General features: G+C 40.2%; 1 protein-coding gene across 4 annotated transcripts in view; it reads left to right on the top strand.

Moving 5' to 3' along the window:
* LOC141777700 (extended synaptotagmin-2-A-like) overlaps positions 1–15916 on the top strand; it is a 60596-nt gene extending 44680 nt beyond the window's left edge. The window contains exons 13-27 of one of the 4 annotated variants that reach the window (XM_074652199.1): positions 282–371; positions 550–645; positions 3085–3186; positions 6185–6247; positions 8382–8456; positions 9152–9238; positions 9359–9508; positions 9863–10284; positions 11226–11324; positions 11412–11543; positions 11985–12090; positions 12394–12443; positions 12696–14136; positions 14371–14654; positions 14727–15916. In XM_074652199.1, coding sequence (XP_074508300.1) covers positions 282–371; positions 550–645; positions 3085–3186; positions 6185–6247; positions 8382–8456; positions 9152–9238; positions 9359–9508; positions 9863–10284; positions 11226–11324; positions 11412–11543; positions 11985–12090; positions 12394–12443; positions 12696–12741 — 1518 coding nt within the window. In that variant the 3' untranslated portion in view covers positions 12742–14136; positions 14371–14654; positions 14727–15916. Of the gene's footprint in view, positions 1–281; positions 372–549; positions 646–3084; positions 3187–6184; positions 6248–8381; positions 8457–9151; positions 9239–9358; positions 9509–9862; positions 10285–11225; positions 11325–11411; positions 11544–11984; positions 12091–12393; positions 12444–12695; positions 14137–14370 lie in introns of all 4 variants that reach the window. The other 3 variants (XM_074652200.1, XM_074652202.1, XM_074652201.1) reach the window with 3 other exon arrangements.
* The last annotated feature ends 1861 nt before the right edge of the window (positions 15917–17777 follow it).

The raw sequence follows: 17777 nt of genomic DNA, 5'->3' as shown, positions 1-17777 counted from the left end.
TGCAGATTCCTTCCAGAATGCTGTCATGTATGAACAATCATTTTTTTATCGTCATCTTAATCTTTACAAAAATAATAATTTTAATAATTTTGTTGAGCATTTCTAAAAATTGCATCATTCTCTGTGAGCCACAAGGAAAAAGAGCACAATAAATGCTGACTGTATAAATCATTGCTGTGTTATAACAATGAGTGATGAAGAGTAGCAGATATTGAAAATGACTGAAGAATCCTGAAGCGTTGTGGTATCGACATTAACACCGAGCATGTCTTTGTCTGCAGTGGTTTGTGATGGAGGATGTGGCTACAGGGAAGCTGCATCTCAAACTGGAGTGGTTATCTCTGCTGCCCACACCTGAGAAGCTGGACCAGGTACAGAACAACTGCTTCCCCGAGCACTTCATTACAATTATTGAGATGTCCTATTAGACTCTGGGGATCTTGTGATGGACATTTAACCTCCAGCCCGTCCAAACCTTTTGCCACGTTCTTCCCGTGAAGCCTCACAGGACCAAAACTAAGCATTATGTCCTTTTGTCTTTCCTCGCAGGCACTGATGAGCATCAAAGCTGATCGTGGTCAGGCCAACGACGGCCTGTCGTCTGCGCTGCTCGTCGTCTTTCTGGATTCAGCCAGAAACCTACCGGTAAGTCGATTTGGTCCAACTTCCCCGGGTGCATCTGCAGTAATGATTTCCAGTTTCATCCTAGAGTCAACAGATATAACAAATACAGATATTTATTGAGTCCAGATGAAGAAAAATGGTGATTTACAGATGCTTCTGGAGGCTGATGTTTACCTGTCGTGAATCAGACTACTTCTGAATCCAAATCCAAGATTCGATTTGGCTTCCGATTTTAAGGTCACGATCCGAATTTTTGATTTAAACCAGCACTGACTCAAGTTTTCAAATTCTTCTTTGAAAAGCTACATGGCATCATGTGTGATATCTTTTTGGAATGTACCACAATAAGTCCATATGGTCTCATTTAAGCCATTTCATTTGTAATAACCCTAACCTGTTTCACCAGTCAGTTGGGATCAAACTGTCAAACAAAAGATCCACTAGATGGCCGGATGGAACTTTACAACAACAGCTTGATCGCCGATTTTGTTTAGTTTCTTTCTTTGCATGAATTGGAGCTGTAGATTGTTGCTGTGTGGTTGATACTTAAATGCCATTTTGCATTTATTTATTTTTCTTGATTTCCCACCCGTCTGGTGCTCCAGGTAGTTTAAAACAAACATTCTTGGGAATAGCTAAAGTGTATTTGCCATCCAGTTTTTGTTTGTTAGTTCCAGTTCTCACAGTCTGTTCTCCTCAGTCTCTCTCTTATCTTCCTTTCTGAACTTCTCTTCTGTTCTTCACTCCATCTCATCTGACAGGTGCAGTAGAGAGAAGACTTAAAATAGCAGTGAATTCTGTTGTAATATTGCCATATTCATATTGTTTCAATTCAAACAGAAAGGCAAGTTGTTGTTATGTTTTTGGGATGGACTAGTTGAAAGTGATTTAACTCGGGGGGGGGGGGGGGGGGGGGGGGGGGGGGGAGCGTTATGTTCATTGTGTTCACACCAAGCGCGAAGCAAACCTTCGCCGCGTTTTACTTGTGCCGGGATCATTTGTGTTAATTCGCGTTAGATGTATCGGAGAGGAGAAGGAGCTTGTCTCCATAGATACCAACAACTTTTCTTTCCTCAACCATGGAAGAAATAACCACTGCTGCTGCTTTATACATGTTGAGGAAGTCCAAGATATGACAGAACACCAAACGCCATCGTGCCTGGGTTCATAACATCAGCCGGCGGCGAGCTGTATTCACATACAGTGTCATTACACTGACTGTATCTAGCAAGCCACACGTCGCTACTGCGGTATGAACCTAAAATAAACAGGTTGTGCTGTGACTTAATATCAATAAACGGATCAAAATGATGCTGAAATAACTACATAGTGATGCTGATTAGTAAAAAATCTGAATTCATGCTTTGTCAGGTCTGTCTGCAAGACGACAAGCAGACAACTTTTAAAATGCTTGTTTTCTGAATGGAGTTTGGATTGATCAGTGCCAGGCTATGCAGCTCCATCAACACTCAACATAAAGTCATCTAGGCATAAATACAGCAGCGACGTTGTTGTTTCTACCGTAGACAGTCTGTGGTTTCTACACAGAGTTTGGTCCGTTCTCTGTACAGATATGATGTATTATCGTAGCTCTGGGTGACCACAGACACAAAAAAGATTTATTTCCTCCATTTCTGATTCAACAACAACACGTCCCAGATGCCCAAAATCTCAGCGCTGATAGGCTTTCACGACACGGCATCACGCGAATTTCTCGCTCGAGTTGAAAAATTTAAACTCTCGCAAATACGTGAATGACGCAAATGTTGTGTATTCGCGTCCTTCACGCCATTCGTATCGCCCCGCGCAAACTCACGTGTAATTGCCTCTTTGCATTGACTTTTGTACCTTCCCGCTTTGTGTGAACGCAGCATGCCATTTGTTTTAGAAAAACAGCGCCCTCTTCCTTTTTGGCATGAATTGTGGCTGCTACTGTATATAAACATTTACTCAGCAGCAGTAGGGCTGTTTATCGGCATTAATCTGGCGATATGATACGCATCATGATACAGGGGTTACGATTCAATATACGCCGATTTTGTTAGCAAGACGACATTGACATTTTTTTTAATCTAATTTTAGGAAAACTGTCATAGTATAAAGAACACACCACCAATCTTAGTAAAAGAAAGTTTAGGCTACTTATTTACGTAATCAGAACAGTGGGATCTGCCTTTAACCTAGCACTACTTTTTGTGCAAACTGAGCCACCGTCTGCTACAAATCTTTGCATGTAAACTATTAATTAAAAATGGATTCAGTGTTTTTACACCTAGGCAGCACTGAACTGTGTTTGTGGTAACTGAACTGTCACAGCACCTTTTAAGTCTTTTCTCATACAGTATTTTTCTAGTATAAAGAACTCTATTTGTTAGTGTTTGACATCTGTAGTGCAGGCCTCACCTTCCTCTTCTCAGCCTCCTCTTCTTCTTCTTCCTCACTTCCTTCCCCCCTCTGAAGAGCGTCTTCGAGGGGAACTTGGGCTCTGGCTACTTAAAAGAGAGGCGGGCGGCGGGCCTCGTGTTTTGCGAGAACACCGCCTCTCTCTATAGGACCTTATTTGTGAGTCCGCTGGCTGTTTTCTGCATCCTAGAGTAGTTTGGCCAACGCCAACGTGTGACGACCTCTGCTCGAGGTCACGTTCCCTTTTCGTTACGTCTGCTTGTGTTTGGTTTTGTAAAATCTAAAGGTTTGTCTGATGAGCATGAATCCCGACTAGTGCATGAGAATTCATTAATATCATTATTTGTTATAAATGTTATTTGTTGGAGTTTGACTGATTACAAAGCGAAGGAACAAGACAGAAAAAACAACATTGAAGGTTTATTATGTTTGAGGACTATCAAAAGCATCCTTCCTGCTCTGTTATCTTTCAGGGTTAGTTGACACGTTGTACGTTGTTTTTCCACTGATCTAGTTTCATCAGATGGGTTATTATTTTCCGGAGAGCATAGACGCCGGCTGTGCATCTAATAAAATGAGCCTCACCAGAGTTAATTCTCTGTATCGATGGCACTCATTTACAGGTAGAAGTCTTACTTTATATTCTGAAGGTGTCTCACAAGACGAAACAAAAAGCGCCAGACAAGAATGTGAAAGTATTGTAATGTATTAGTTTTAGTTTTGTCAGCATTTATCAGCCAGATTTAGTCCTGAAATGTGCGGAACATCCACTTCATCCTTCTTATTTTGACAAATTTTCAGTTGACAAAAACATGATATTTTAGTTTCATCTTAGTCAAAGAAAATGTACATTTTAGTCTAATGAGAGAACATTAGACATCTTAATATCATTTTATTAGTTAACAAAAAATTTATTACATTTGACTCTATTTTTAGTGTGAGCAAATTTGACCATTTTAGATCATCGTAAGTAGAGCTGGGTGATATGGCCAAAATCTTCTATCCCGATTTAGGTCATTTCATATCTTAATAATGATATAAATTGTGATGTAAAGCCTATTGTTGTATACTCCTGTGTGAAATCAATACTTGACAAATGAAAAGTACTGAAGATTTTCTCAATTGAGATTTTCTCAATTTAAGAACTTGTTAAGCAAAATAAACAACGAAACAAGGAAATAGATATATTCCTAGCATATACCACGATATAAACAATATAGAAAAATAAATACAATAGACATTTTTTATTTGTTTTAAAGATATACATCATCATATTGCCCAGCCCTTATCGCAAGCAAACTGCTTCAATACATTATATCATTATATTCTTTTCAGATTAATTTTGAGAGGAAGGAATGCATTTTGATCGGTGTGAGACACTGAGAGCAGGGAGGGTGAATTCTCCGTGGATTGCTTTCCCTCCATCCTTCCTGTGTAAACTCATTGTGTGTGAACAGGTTTTCCCCATCAGTCTCCTGTGTGGTGGATCTGCCACCGGGGGGCCGCACATGGTGAAAACTGAAGTGATTCATTTTTGAAGGGAATGCACAGACCTTTTGACAGGAAATGACCTTAACACTTATATACATAATGCAGTTCTGGCTGTTGCCACTAGGTGTGGAGTTAATGCCCCTTTAATCCAACTGCTTACTTGTCAATAGGTCTGTGTATAGAGTGCTCCAGGGATGATGTATTTTTGTAGGCCAACCAGGAAGTAAGCATCTCCCTGGTTCCCTCGACAAAAAGCCAATGGGATTGTTCCATTGGGTTTTGGATTATTGCAGAAAATAAGCTCTGTGGCAAACACACGTTTATGATACTTACACGTTTTGTTCAGCAAGATAATCTCCACAAATGAACACCACTTATGATTTTTGAAGTGTGAATGTAATCACCAGAAGTAAAAAGCTAACGTTAGGCTATAAACAAACTACACCACGGTCACATGATTGCGAGTAAACACAACGAGGCTGTAAAGGAGGACGAGTTGGCGTGATGACGTTTAGTAGTCTCATTTAGCCACTTGTTAGCAACCGCCTTTTTTAAGACACTTTGAAGCTTCAAAATTCACCAGTGGGATATTTATTGATGTATTTTATGTCGTAGGACAAAACGTTTAAATCTTTTGCATTTTTTTTTTCAAAAAACTTTTAACCGAGAGGTCACGCTTGTCTTTTCATTCATACTTAAATACACTGACTTAGCTTACATACCTGCATCCAGGTGTGATCAGATGTTAAAGATGAAAACATAAGTGTGACCATGGTGATGATGAAAGTCCGATATCAGAGGTGATTCTTTTGTTGTTGTCCCAAGTATTTGATTCATTGCAATCTGCAAAACACGGTGAAATACTACATAATGTGTTGGTTGTAATATCAGTGGATTTCATACCAATATAAATATATTAATGTCACCCAATTATTACCACAACATCAAAACCGTCTTTTTGATCAGAATGAATTCCTTTCCCCTGATCTTCATTTAATCTCTCTCCATCTTAATCAATGTCTCATCTAATGCTGTGGTATTTTTAACTGGAGTCCAACCAATGTTTCAGCTGACATCGGGGTTATGACAGATATTTTGTAATGGCATAAATATTGGCAGAGATCCCAAAAAAAAGTGCATTTTATAAATGTTTTGTATTCTTCACATTTATAATAATTAAATGTACTTTCGTCCTCAAGTTTATTGCTCAACTGGAAAAACCCCTACCCCAATATTTACCATTGCTACAACTCTTTAAGAGAGATGATCGGCAAAAATACTTATGTGTTTATGTAAATAACAAATTTAGTTTGCAATCAGTATTGTATTATATATTATTGGAATATGGATTATCTTTAGAAATTGCAATCAGTATTGGCCTGATAAATCCAGTATTGGTTGGACTCTAGTTGTGACCTCATGTCCAGGTTTAATTGGGGAATGACATTAACCATGTGATCATCCATGTTGTCTCTCTGTCTGTCTCACTGTGTCCCAACGTTTGGTGATGCCGGTGGTCCTGGTGTGTTCTTGTCTTCCTCATCCTCCTCCCTGCATGCCCCCTCTTCTCCCTAATAACCTGCTGGTGTGTGTGTTTGTGTGTGTTTGTGTGTGTTTGTGTGTGTCGTTTGCTCTCTCCTGGCTTGTCCTTGGGGGAAAATCAAAGCGCAATCCGTTAGAGTTCAACCAATCGGGGCTGAGGAAGACCTCGGTCAGTAAGGCCATCAAGGTAACAACACGGTAACGAAGCACACCCATACCGCTCTGACACCGAGGAGGGATACAGAGGAACACACAGAGACAGAGACATAGACATGCCTCATATACTCACACATTCAACTGATACTTGCACTGTATGGCCAAAAGTATGTGGACTCCCAAATCTTTCCACCAGATGATGTGGAACCTGGCTGCAGGGATTTGCTCCCATTCAAACACAAGAGCATCCGTGAGGTCCAGCACTGATGTTTGAGCGTGATCAGGTCTGGCTCACAGTCTGTGTTGGATGGGGTTGAGATCAGAGCAGTAAGATTTCCTTTCATGGGCCTTGACCAAACCAGGAAAAACAGCCCCTGGAACAAAAGTACATAAAAGTGTCAGCACACCTTTGGCCATATAGTGAACACTTTAGTTTGAAATAAGCACAGAGATTAAGTCTAATTCTGAATTTTAGTGTTAATTAGTTTCTATAGCATCTTTTTTGCTGTTGTTGCAAAAGGTAATATTGCCATCGATGACCTTTTAAACAGTTCTGTAAAATTGTAGTTTATACAGTTTTACAACCAAAGTTCACAAAACTGATTCAACATATTAATAAAGATGTAAACGTTTGAAACAAACGGCATATTTGTAATTAGTTGGTGCTTTTATTGTGAAAAGAAAATGACTTGATTCACCTTATAGATACGCTTCCTTATTAAAGGGCGGGTCCATCTGTAGGACGCAGATTACCAGAGTAAGCTAATCAACAAGGTTATGGATAATGAGAACGTTAGAGATAGCTGAGTCAACGTTAGCTGTGCTAAGTTTGAAAATAACTGAAAGGGTTAGCTCAGACTGTTTGAAGTGTGGTTGTGTGGATACTCCCGAGTTCTGTGAGGTAAAAATGACTGGCTTTGAAGAGAGCGATATAACGGCTTCAGTTCCCCGTCTGACGGCGAGGTAAAGTGGCTGTGGACGGGAAGTATTTTAGCCACCTAAAAAAGGCCCACCTTAAAGAATCTATATCAGTTTAAGTCATAAGTGTATGCCATATTTTGAATATTTTCAAACAGAACTAAAGCCGTTATATCGCTGTCTTCAAAGCCACCAGACTCCATTCACAAAAACAGTGTTTTTACCTCTCAGAACAGGGGAGTTGCTGGTCTACCGCTGCATTGATCGGTTAGTTTGTTTCGTCAGGTCAAAAAGTTTTTAGAAGTGCTTGAAGGGAAAATAGCATTTTGATACTAAAACATACATGTTGAGATTTGAATACATGAGGAACACCACTGGGAAGCTACACAATGATATAAAAACCTCAAAAAAGGACAAAATACTGGACCCGCCCTTTAAAGAGCTAACAGAGCTCTGTTTACATTTTGAAACGTGACTAGTTTGGGGATTTTTATAGTGACGCTGTGTTCCACTATAAGAAATATCAGGGAGAGAAATGTCCAGCTCATTAAATGATGCATGAACAGCATTAAAGCTCACTGGGTGATGTGGCCAGCAGGGGGCGCTGCTACTTCTACTGTTACTGGAGGTGAACTTAACTTACTGACTGCTGTTGTGAAATCATTAACAAACTCCACTAATCATGTTTGTTCACTAAAACTGTCTAACAATGTGTGTTGTAATTAACAACATTGTTGCTAAACTCATACTTTTGATTCAGAAACTTTTAATTGATCTTTTCTTTTAAACTTATCTGGTGTCTTTTCCAGACTTCTTGGTTTGGGGCCACAGAGATCTGATGTACTTTCCCTCTGAACTCCTTCCCATAAAAAGTTCTACATTTTGCCTCTAAGTGCTGAAATACGACGAGTAGCACTGAGTAGTTTAGTACCAAAAATGACACTGTTTGAGCTCAAAATGCACATTTTGAATGCTTATACATATAGCTATATTCCCTGTTAAGGGCAATGCTGTAAAACATTTAAAAGTATAATGAACAGTTCAGTAAAGTTGTGTAATGATTAATGGCATGTGTAGTTGTCTTATGTTACGTAAAGAATTAAATCTTGACAACGCAATAGTTCTAGACTCCATTACCTCCATCATTGCATCTCTTTAAAAACAAATTGTACTGTAAAGAAACAGATGTCAGCCCTGCTAACCATCGCTCTGTCTTGTTTGTAAAACCTGTTTCTCCTCTTCTACAGTCGGGTAAAAAAGTGACCAGCGATCCCAGTCCATTTGTCCAGTTCACAGTGGGACACAAGTCCTTCGAGAGCAAGGTGAGACCATAACATGATCCACGGTCATACAGTACGCACCACCATTAATTCATTCAGTAAAATCTTTAGGAGTCTGTGTTGTTTATCTCAGAAAGCATTAGAAGATGGAGGTTTAAAGATGAACATAGTAGTTGAAATACATTCATCTGGGATTAAATGGATTGAGGACAACTTTAGATTTCAGTTAGCAAATACTTGGATGAGATGAGAAGATGGATATGAATCTGTGTGTTAAGTACAAAGCATGAGTCAGGAGGTTATTAGCCTAGCTTAGCATAAACTTTGTTCAAAGTTCAGAATTAGGCTATAACCCTTTAAAAACTCACTTATTACCAACAAGACTTTGTGTCATAAAACCACAGGTTTTCATATTTACATCTCTGTTTGTGTATGAATTGAACTAAAAGATAAATTCTAGGCCTTTTCTTTCACTTTGGGCAGAGCCAGGCTAACTGTTTCCTCCCACTTCCAGTCTTTATGCTAAGCTAGGCTAATCACGTTGTGACTCCAGCTCTGTACTTAAAGGACTGGTGTGTAGCATTTTGGGGGATCTGTTGACAGAAATTATAGAAATATTCATAAATGTGTTTTCTTTGGTGTATAATAAGAATTGTTGTGTTTTTGTTTATATCTACATAGGGATGTTCCCCTGTTTTCCCTCCCCTCTAACTCCTCTCTGTTGTGTCCTCTTCCAGACCAGATATAAGACCAACGAACCTGTGTGGGAGGAAGCCTTCACCTTCCTCGTCCACAACCCCAAAAGCCAAGAGCTGGAGGTTGAGGTACGGAGACGTCTTTAGTCTTTTATTGGCCGATAAAGCAGTTAAACCTGTCTATCTGTGTGAGTTGTGACTGATATTATCCCGCCAGCTGATGTTTTTATTCCCCCATGTGTCGTTCAGGTGAAGGACGAGAAACACGAGTGTTCGTTGGGGACGTTAACGCTGCCTCTGAGTCGCCTGCTGGAGGCGGAGGACATGACGCTGAACCAGCGCTTCCCCCTGAAGAACTCTGGACCGAGCTGCAGCCTCAAGATGAAGATGGCTCTGCGGGTAGGAAGACAACCTGCAGATGATGTTCTCTAAGACTTAGAGAACATGTCGAAGCACTTAGAGTCTAAGTGCTTCGACATGGCGCCATCAGATCAGCACGCAGGGGTCGCCTAAAGTGGTTTAGCTCACTTTTGCTCCGAGCATTTGGAAGCTTTTTAAAATCCCAAATTGGGCAGTAAAGTGGACCTGTGGTTTGAGTAATTGTCCTTTTACTGGGAAGCAGCTCAGTTGCATCATGAGAGGATTAAACTTTTTTCAAGCCTGATTTTGGAAAAAATCAATTGTTCACTCAGAACAAGGGTCTTGGAAAATGTATGACAGAAAGATATCAGCTTTTTCTCTGTTTTATCTCAGGTGCTGTGCTTGGATAAGAACCCATCGTCAGACTCCACCCCGTCCTCCGTGCAGGTCCGCAAAAACAGCTCCGCGAACCAAACCCCGCGTCCCTCCGTCTCCTCTGACTCCCCCGTGCCTCCCTCCTCCAACAACCCCGACATCCCCCGCACGTCCTCCGTGTCAGCCCAGGACCTGCTGAACCGGCGCAGAGAGGCGGACGATCCTTTTAGGGCTCCGGGAAGCACAGACATGGGGCAGGGTGGAGGAAGAGGAGGAGGTCGGGGCCTTGGGGACACCGGGAGGAGCACCTCCAACCTGGCCATCTCTGGTTCCCAGCAGTACCTGGCTGGAGGCAAGGAGCCGACGCCCAGCATCGCCTCGGACATCTCCAACCCCTATGCTGCTCAGGAGCTGCAGCAGAGACTCCAGCAGCTGCAAAAGTATCTATCAACCAATCTGAATCAATTCATCTGTAATTCTAATGATCAGACTGTCTGTCTGACCGTGCATTTTGAATCCTTATGTCTGTGTTTTAACCACCAAAATATGTGCACAGGATATAAATATTAAACTGCAGGAGACCACAGGAGACAACACTTTGACTAGTTAACTCTCACCTGTCAAACTAACGTAACTTTATTCCTACTTTTGCACCAAAACTTCAAGTAAATTGAACTCAAACCCCCAAATACACTCCGACCTCCAGGACAGGCAACTAATACCATCTCTGCATTAGCAGGAGGGGCGAAGTTATGTAGGCACTAATTTAAATGTAGAAAGAGTTAAATGACTTTTCTCTCTGATCCTACTGGAACTTAAACTAAAAAAAATTTAAAAATGCTCAAGTAATGTCCTTCATCCTACACTCTACTTTGCGTTGCAGGTGGGGGCTACAGACAGATTTTTCGAACCCATTTGCCTGAAAAAGGTTGAAATTTGAATGTTTGATTTTGTTTGTGGTGAACACACACACAAAAAGAAAACTTACGTGATACAGGAAGGCTGGCATTAGTCTAATAAATCCCATGAAAAGACCAAAACCTGACTTTTCTACGCTGTCAGTGACACTCAGCTCCACTGGTCCCTAATAAGCAGCAACCTCCGGTGCTGAGAAATGACGCAAACGCAAAAGTGGCAAAAACTGCAGTTCCTCAAATGGCCACTTGAGGCTTCAAAAGCGAGTCCCTCCCCACAGACCCCCATGTTAAAGTGCACAACTTTACAGCAGAAATAAACATGTTTACAGCCTGGTACAAAACCGGTTTTGGTGTCTAAAGCTAATATTCTGTTCATGACAACTGATAACAGGCTTGAACATGACTACGTGCTGGTTGTGATGTGTTTCCCCCTCTTCTCTCTTTCTCTGTCTCTCTCCCTGCAGTGGTTCAGGCCCCAGTCATTTCCCGCTGGGTGAGATCCAACTGACAGTCAGACACAGCTCCCAGAGGAACAAACTCATCGTGGTCGTCCACGGCTGCAGGTACGGACCAATCAGAGTGAGGAGTTTCTTCCAAAAACAGTGAATGTTTTCACTCTCTAATAATATTCATTTGTTTTGCCTCCACAGAAACCTGATAGCGTTCACTGACCACGGCTCAGATCCTTACGTCCGCCTCTACCTGCTTCCTGACAAACGGAGGTCGGGCCGAAGGAAAACTCACACATTCAAGAAAACCCTCAACCCAGTTTACGATCAGACGTAAGTCCCGATGTTCTGCTGTGACTTGTGTTGTTGGACAACTTTGTTGTCAAACACTGTTGTGTTAGTTGCTGATTATTGAGTAGAACTGTTGTCAGGGCCAGCTCCAACCCTTTTGGTGCCCTAATGGGGAGCACTTTCTTTTGGACTTTTTCAGACATTTTTATAAATATTTTTCAGCCTTTCTTCTGACATTTTTCGGAAAATTTCTCAGACATGTCGGACATTTCTTCTGGCTTTCTTTGGCTTTTTTCTGACATTAATCAGCCTTTCTCCAGAAATGTTTTGGTCCTTTTTCAAATGTTTTTCAGCCTGTCTTCAGCCTTTTTTTCAGACATTTTTCAGATTTATTTATTTTTTTCAGACTTTTTTCAGACTTTTTTTGGGGACATATGTCAGACTTAAATGTACCGTGTTCTCTTCCTGTCTCTGCCTACTCAGGTTTGAGTTCAGTGTTTCCCTCGTGGAGCTCCACAGGCGGACTCTGGATGTGGCAGTGAAGAACGGTGGAGGTCTGCTCTCCAAACACAAAGGCCTTCTGGGAAAGGTACGGACTTTCACTGGGCTGGCAGATTGTAGATGTTAGTTTAAATCCTGAGGAACTCTCTTGAAATTAATGTATTTTATCCTGATAGAATTCTTTGTTTTATGGTTAATTCTTATGGATTCAAATCTTGAGTTTTGATGATCCATCAATGCATTTAGAAACTTGAAATAGTATTTAATTTGCAGAAATATCTAGCCTGGACATGAAACAATATTGTCATTTAATATATTAAATGTATGACGTCATTTAAATTCAGTCTTTATTTCTGCCAGTGAAGAGAACTCTGTTGCCTTTTCTCATCAGGTTCTGGTGGATTTGACCTATGAGGACTCCGCTAAGGGCTGGACACAATGGTTAGTCACTGATCTCCCACTTTATATTTATAAATAGCACAACAATCAAGTGAAACAGCTCACACAATGCTCACTTATAATGTATGATGTTCTGGTATTTGATCGCTAAAACTTGTTATGAACTCTGTGATTTGAATGAAATGCTGCTCTGGGAGTTTGATTAGAAGAATAAAACACTGATTTCAGAGTCAGTTGAAGGAAAAGGAGGAAGCTGGCAGTTTCCAAAATAAAAGCCTCTTTCTCCTCCTGCAGGTATGAGTTGAGCGAAGACGGCCTGGCGAAGCCCCACATGCTATAGACGGCAACGACAGGAACCATCATCATCATTATTATCATCATCATCATCACTACCATCATATCGCCACACTTCCACTTGAGTCTACATTACAGCTTTTTATTTTTTCATTACGTGTAAGTGTAACAACAGGAAACAGAAAAGCAGCTTTTGACATTCATTTAATCACATCAGTCGCAAGGCAAACCTCCCCTTTAAGAAGTGAAAGGCTGATAGACTAAAGGGAGTATACAAGATGTAGAATACTATATATCACACCATGTACTGCTGTGGAAGTCTATATTCCATATTTATAGGAGAAACTATAACAGCTCTAGAGGAAGACAATCTATTTTTTTTCGCTGTTGCAGCAGTTTCCTGCCTGGAGTTTCAGTAAAGAACAGCGATGTACAAGTTTGTAAATATAAACGATGATGCTGGATAAAACAGACGGGTGTGTTCTAGAGATAAGAGAGACGTGCAGTCTCTTATTTGGCCAAATGATTGTTTGTTTTATTTTATTTGATTCATTACTTCTTCTTTTTTTTTTTAAATGAAAAACATTCTGGACAAAGTTTCTGAAACAGAGCAGGCGGGCGGTCGCAGGGAAAGACGCCACCAAAGAGACGAGTAGTATTTAACTTTCCCGCCCCTTCGTGAGTTTTGGTAACGCAGCTTCACTCTGGTTTTATTCCACTGTAACAACGTGCGTATTAACCAAGTTAGATACACAAACGAGTACCAGTTTGTTTAGTTCTCTTCCATCGTTGTTACACTGGAATAAGGCCATTGTTAAGTGTTACCTGTTTGTTTTTTAAACTGAATATTTGCACATCTGTGTAGTTTTTTTTTTTATCTGTTGGGGATCATCTTTACTCTTTAAACATTGCCTAAATTCATCTAGGAGAAAAAAAGTCTGTTCTAGTGAGTAACTCTTATCTCGTTTGAAATATTTATATTTCAAAATATAAGTGTAAAGTCTTGAAATAACATAGATAACCTTTTTTGAAAGAATAGTTTGACATTTTGGCTTTCACCTTCTCACTGAGAGTTAAATGAGTAGATGCCACTCTGTTGTCTGTCAGGTAACACATGGCGTTCAAAGTCGACTCAACGAGCAAGCGAGAGAGAGAGAGAGAGAGCTAGAGCTATAGAGTGAATGAAGAGAGGGAGCAGCGTTAGTGAGAACAAGGCAGCAAATTAGAGAAATAAAATGTTATGTTCTGATTGTTTCACAGCAGTTACGTTCTATAGCACAAATAAACGCACTCACACCTCCGCTCAACCCAGTCATACAGACACACCGATAGCAGCACACAGCGGAGAAGAGAGACGAACGGGAAACACAGATTAAACCACAGCGATGTAACAACCACGTTCTCCACAGCTTTGTATCATACAGACGCTAAAGGGAACAAAGCGGCGCTATTTGACCCGGGAATGAGAACGGGTCGCACATACTGCTTATTGGCTGGGGGTTGCACCCCCACGTTGGGCCCAAAGGCTCTTTGCTGACGCCCAGAAACGTCCCGAACACAACAAACTAAGAAGAAACCGACACCACATCACACTTCTAGTGGGTCAGAAGTGATGATTGAGAGGGATTAGTTTTGTATCAGTCAGACACATTTGATTTTTCTTTATATTTAACAGACAGAGAGTGTTATTGATCTACTCATCCAACTATTTCTAAGAAAACGAAAATAAGTGTATTTCCCAAACTATTCTTTCAAGTTAATACATGCATCAAATCAAACTGCAATTAAAATAAAGTGATGAAATTATCACCCACATTTTCTTAATATATCTAAAGCCACTATGTTTAGAAGTTTTAAATCTTCCTCTTCAGCACCCTCCAGTGGTAACATTAAGAAAAGACCACCTGTAAATTCTCAAATAAATTCTCAATATTTACCTCAATAGCAGAGAACAAGACGGTTATTTGGAATGACAACAGGATCCAAACGTTGTCATTATTAAACTTATGTGGCATGGAGTTAAGTGTGCAGGAGTTGCCTTTTTTTCTTTATTGACCCAATCTTTTCATTTGAAACATCTGCAGTGGACAAACAGGAAGAGAAACAGAGAAACAAATGTAAAGTATTATGCTGAATTCACCATATGAGGGTTTTTTTTTTTAAATAATTATTTACCACTTTTATATGATCATTTACACACATGCACAAACACTGAGATAAATAATCTGAAAGCATCACAAAAACTGCACCAGTTTTCACCTTGGGTTTCTGCAAACAAAAACATGGATAATTGGAAAAATTCTACAAATAGTGGCTTTAAAAAGTGAGAAAATTTGACATCTCCAAAATAATTCCATTAGATGTAAATGGGCTTTGTGTTTGTTTGTTGCTGTTTCAGTGAGGTTGATATCAAGATGATTTCCACTACAATCATTCTCAGTTGTTCACCTTTTGTTTATGAATCAACTATTAGTCTTAACTTGTCATGGAGTGTCATTTTCAACATGCTGTTGAGTCTTCTTTGTTGGAGTTTCACACAAACTATGAAGCAAGACACACACTAGTGTTGAAAATGACATTTACTGTATCTTCGTTTTGTTTTGTGTACGTATACTTTTTCCACGCACGTCATATCAAACACTGCTTTGACTTCACAGCACTTGCTCAGTATGGATTAATATCAAATAGAATACATAATGCTTGATATCAAACACATTAAGTAAACGCATATGTTATCTATGTGGCCCTTCAGAAGCCAAAGAGCAGCGATGTTGTGTTGATACAGAGGCTAGTGTGACCTTTGACCTTCAAAACATAATTAAAGACTTTTGCCTTGTTGTGTTCACATCAAGAAAGTATTTTACACATATGTATGTAAACTGTGCCGTTCTGCATTTTATGTCTTTTAATGTTTTTTATTTGTTTTTTCCACCCGCTTTGTCTCGTTCTGTGTTTTATTTTGTAAGAATCAAAGTCTGTAAGCCATTGGGTTTGAGAGCTATGACTCTGTGGTGGACTTCGTCCTCTGAAAGGCGGTTTGTTTTCTTCCGTCTTCTTAATTTATCTTGTGCCTTAAGATTCACACGACCCAGAGATATTTACGTGTATAAAAAGAAGAACCAAGAAGATGCTTCAATAGTTTCCCATGTTTCAGAATGTCTCCCAAATGTATTTTAAAACAAATAAAGAGCTTTATAGCAGCATGAAGCTGTACAGCACAATGGCTTCTGACCGTTATTGATACATTTTATCACTGCAGAGGCTTTAAGGTGGTGGTGGAGGATGATGCAGGGCTCTCTCGTGCTTGTGCATGGCCTGAAAGTGGAGTGTTTGTTTTGATTTGTGAAACTTAACACAAATGATGTGCCGTTTCGTCTTCATTCAGTCGTCTATTTCTCACAGGGATTCATATGTGCTGGATAGCTAGACTTATTCTTTTTTTAATCATGAGACAGACTCCAGAGGCCCCAGCTTCAGAGGAAGAACAAATATAAGAACTATTCAGTTGGTATGGCTTACACTATTGATTACTCTGACCACGTTACATGTAGATCAACCTGCACCTGGTACACTACAGCTGTGAACTGCTCAGTCGCAAACACCCTGCCAACCCATTCTCACCTCTCAGATCCTGGTTGGAGTAGAGGAGACTCAAGTTGTCTGCCTCGCTCTCGCAGCAAGCCTTCATTGAGTCAAATAACCTCTGCAAAGAACAAGACCTTTACACGAGCTGAAAGCTTACCTGACATGCTGCTAAAAACCAGCTATGAGGAGTTTACACCTGATATCACTGCTGATGAAACCTACAGGTCCCAGTGCTCCTGCCCGGGCCTGTACCAGGCCTAGACCAGTGCAGTGTGGCAGGCCTGTGTTTCATATAGGGACATGACGGGAACGTGGTTTACGGGACTGTCCCCTTGGAACAGGAGGCTACCGGCCCAGCATCACAACATCACAACTTTCTGTTTCAGATTTAATAATGCACACTTGGTGAACTTGTTTTGAGTTGATACATGTGACGCACTAAATTTTGTATCGTACTCAACCAGTTCTCCAACCTGGACATCCATATACAGTATGTTGTTTGTCTCCACCCTCTGATAGTATACAACCCATAGCAGTGTTTGATTGGTTAGCGCCCCCACAGGCAGTGAGAGAAATTACACAATATACTACAGAACATTAAAATGTGCAAAATCACTGCTGCATTTGGGCTGTGACAATGCCATGGTGTAGCAACTCATAATGTAATAACTGCATAATGTCATAATTAAAATGTAATAAAAGCTCATAATGTAATAAAACCATGAGCGCATAACATTAAACAGTTTTGTTCATTGTGAACGTTATTACATTATAACTTAAGCAAAAAAAAGTTGAATAATGTCATAAATTCAGCGCCCATTTTTAACGTCTTAGTGCGCGAGAGGGACAGAGTTACTATGGGAGACAGGAGGATTAAAGGATGAGTTACTGCGCTAGAGTTATACTGGGCGAGAGAGGACGACTTACTATTACTACTATTACTACTATTACAAGTTACTACTACTAGTGTCAGTGGAGCGGATAACATCCATTTTTCAATCAAATCGCGCAAATAGTGATACAAGCACTAAATTTGGCATGATGATTGCCGGGGGGTCACTAAGCAAATATAAACAATTGGCCACTTGAAAATCCAAGATAGCATCCATTTTTCAAGATGGCCGCCAAATTGACCTGCTGATAATGATTTATCTCACAGAAATTCATCTACTTTTTTTTTTGAGTGATCTTGGTGTCAAATTATGTTTTCTCGCATGCTGGATCTAATTTTGATAGTTTGAACAATTTTTAACTGCAATAAGGCGGCCATTTTTCAAGATGGCTGTCAAATTTACTCGCGGAGAATGTTTTTCTTAAGGAAATGCATGTACTTGGTCAATTTGAATGTGTGATGTAGAGTTATATGTTTTCTTGTTTGCTTGATCTTACTCCCTGGCTGTCCGCTGAGTCTTTGCTTTGTGTTTTTTGCGGCTTCAGAGTCCAAAGTTCCAGTTCTAGCACCTGGTGTTGGATATGGAGCTTGTCATATTCCTGCTT

This window comes from Sebastes fasciatus, chromosome 11 (genome assembly GCF_043250625.1).
Source record: "Sebastes fasciatus isolate fSebFas1 chromosome 11, fSebFas1.pri, whole genome shotgun sequence".
Lineage (NCBI taxonomy): Eukaryota > Metazoa > Chordata > Actinopteri > Perciformes > Sebastidae > Sebastes > Sebastes fasciatus.
This window is presented reverse-complemented; position numbering and strand designations above follow the sequence as displayed.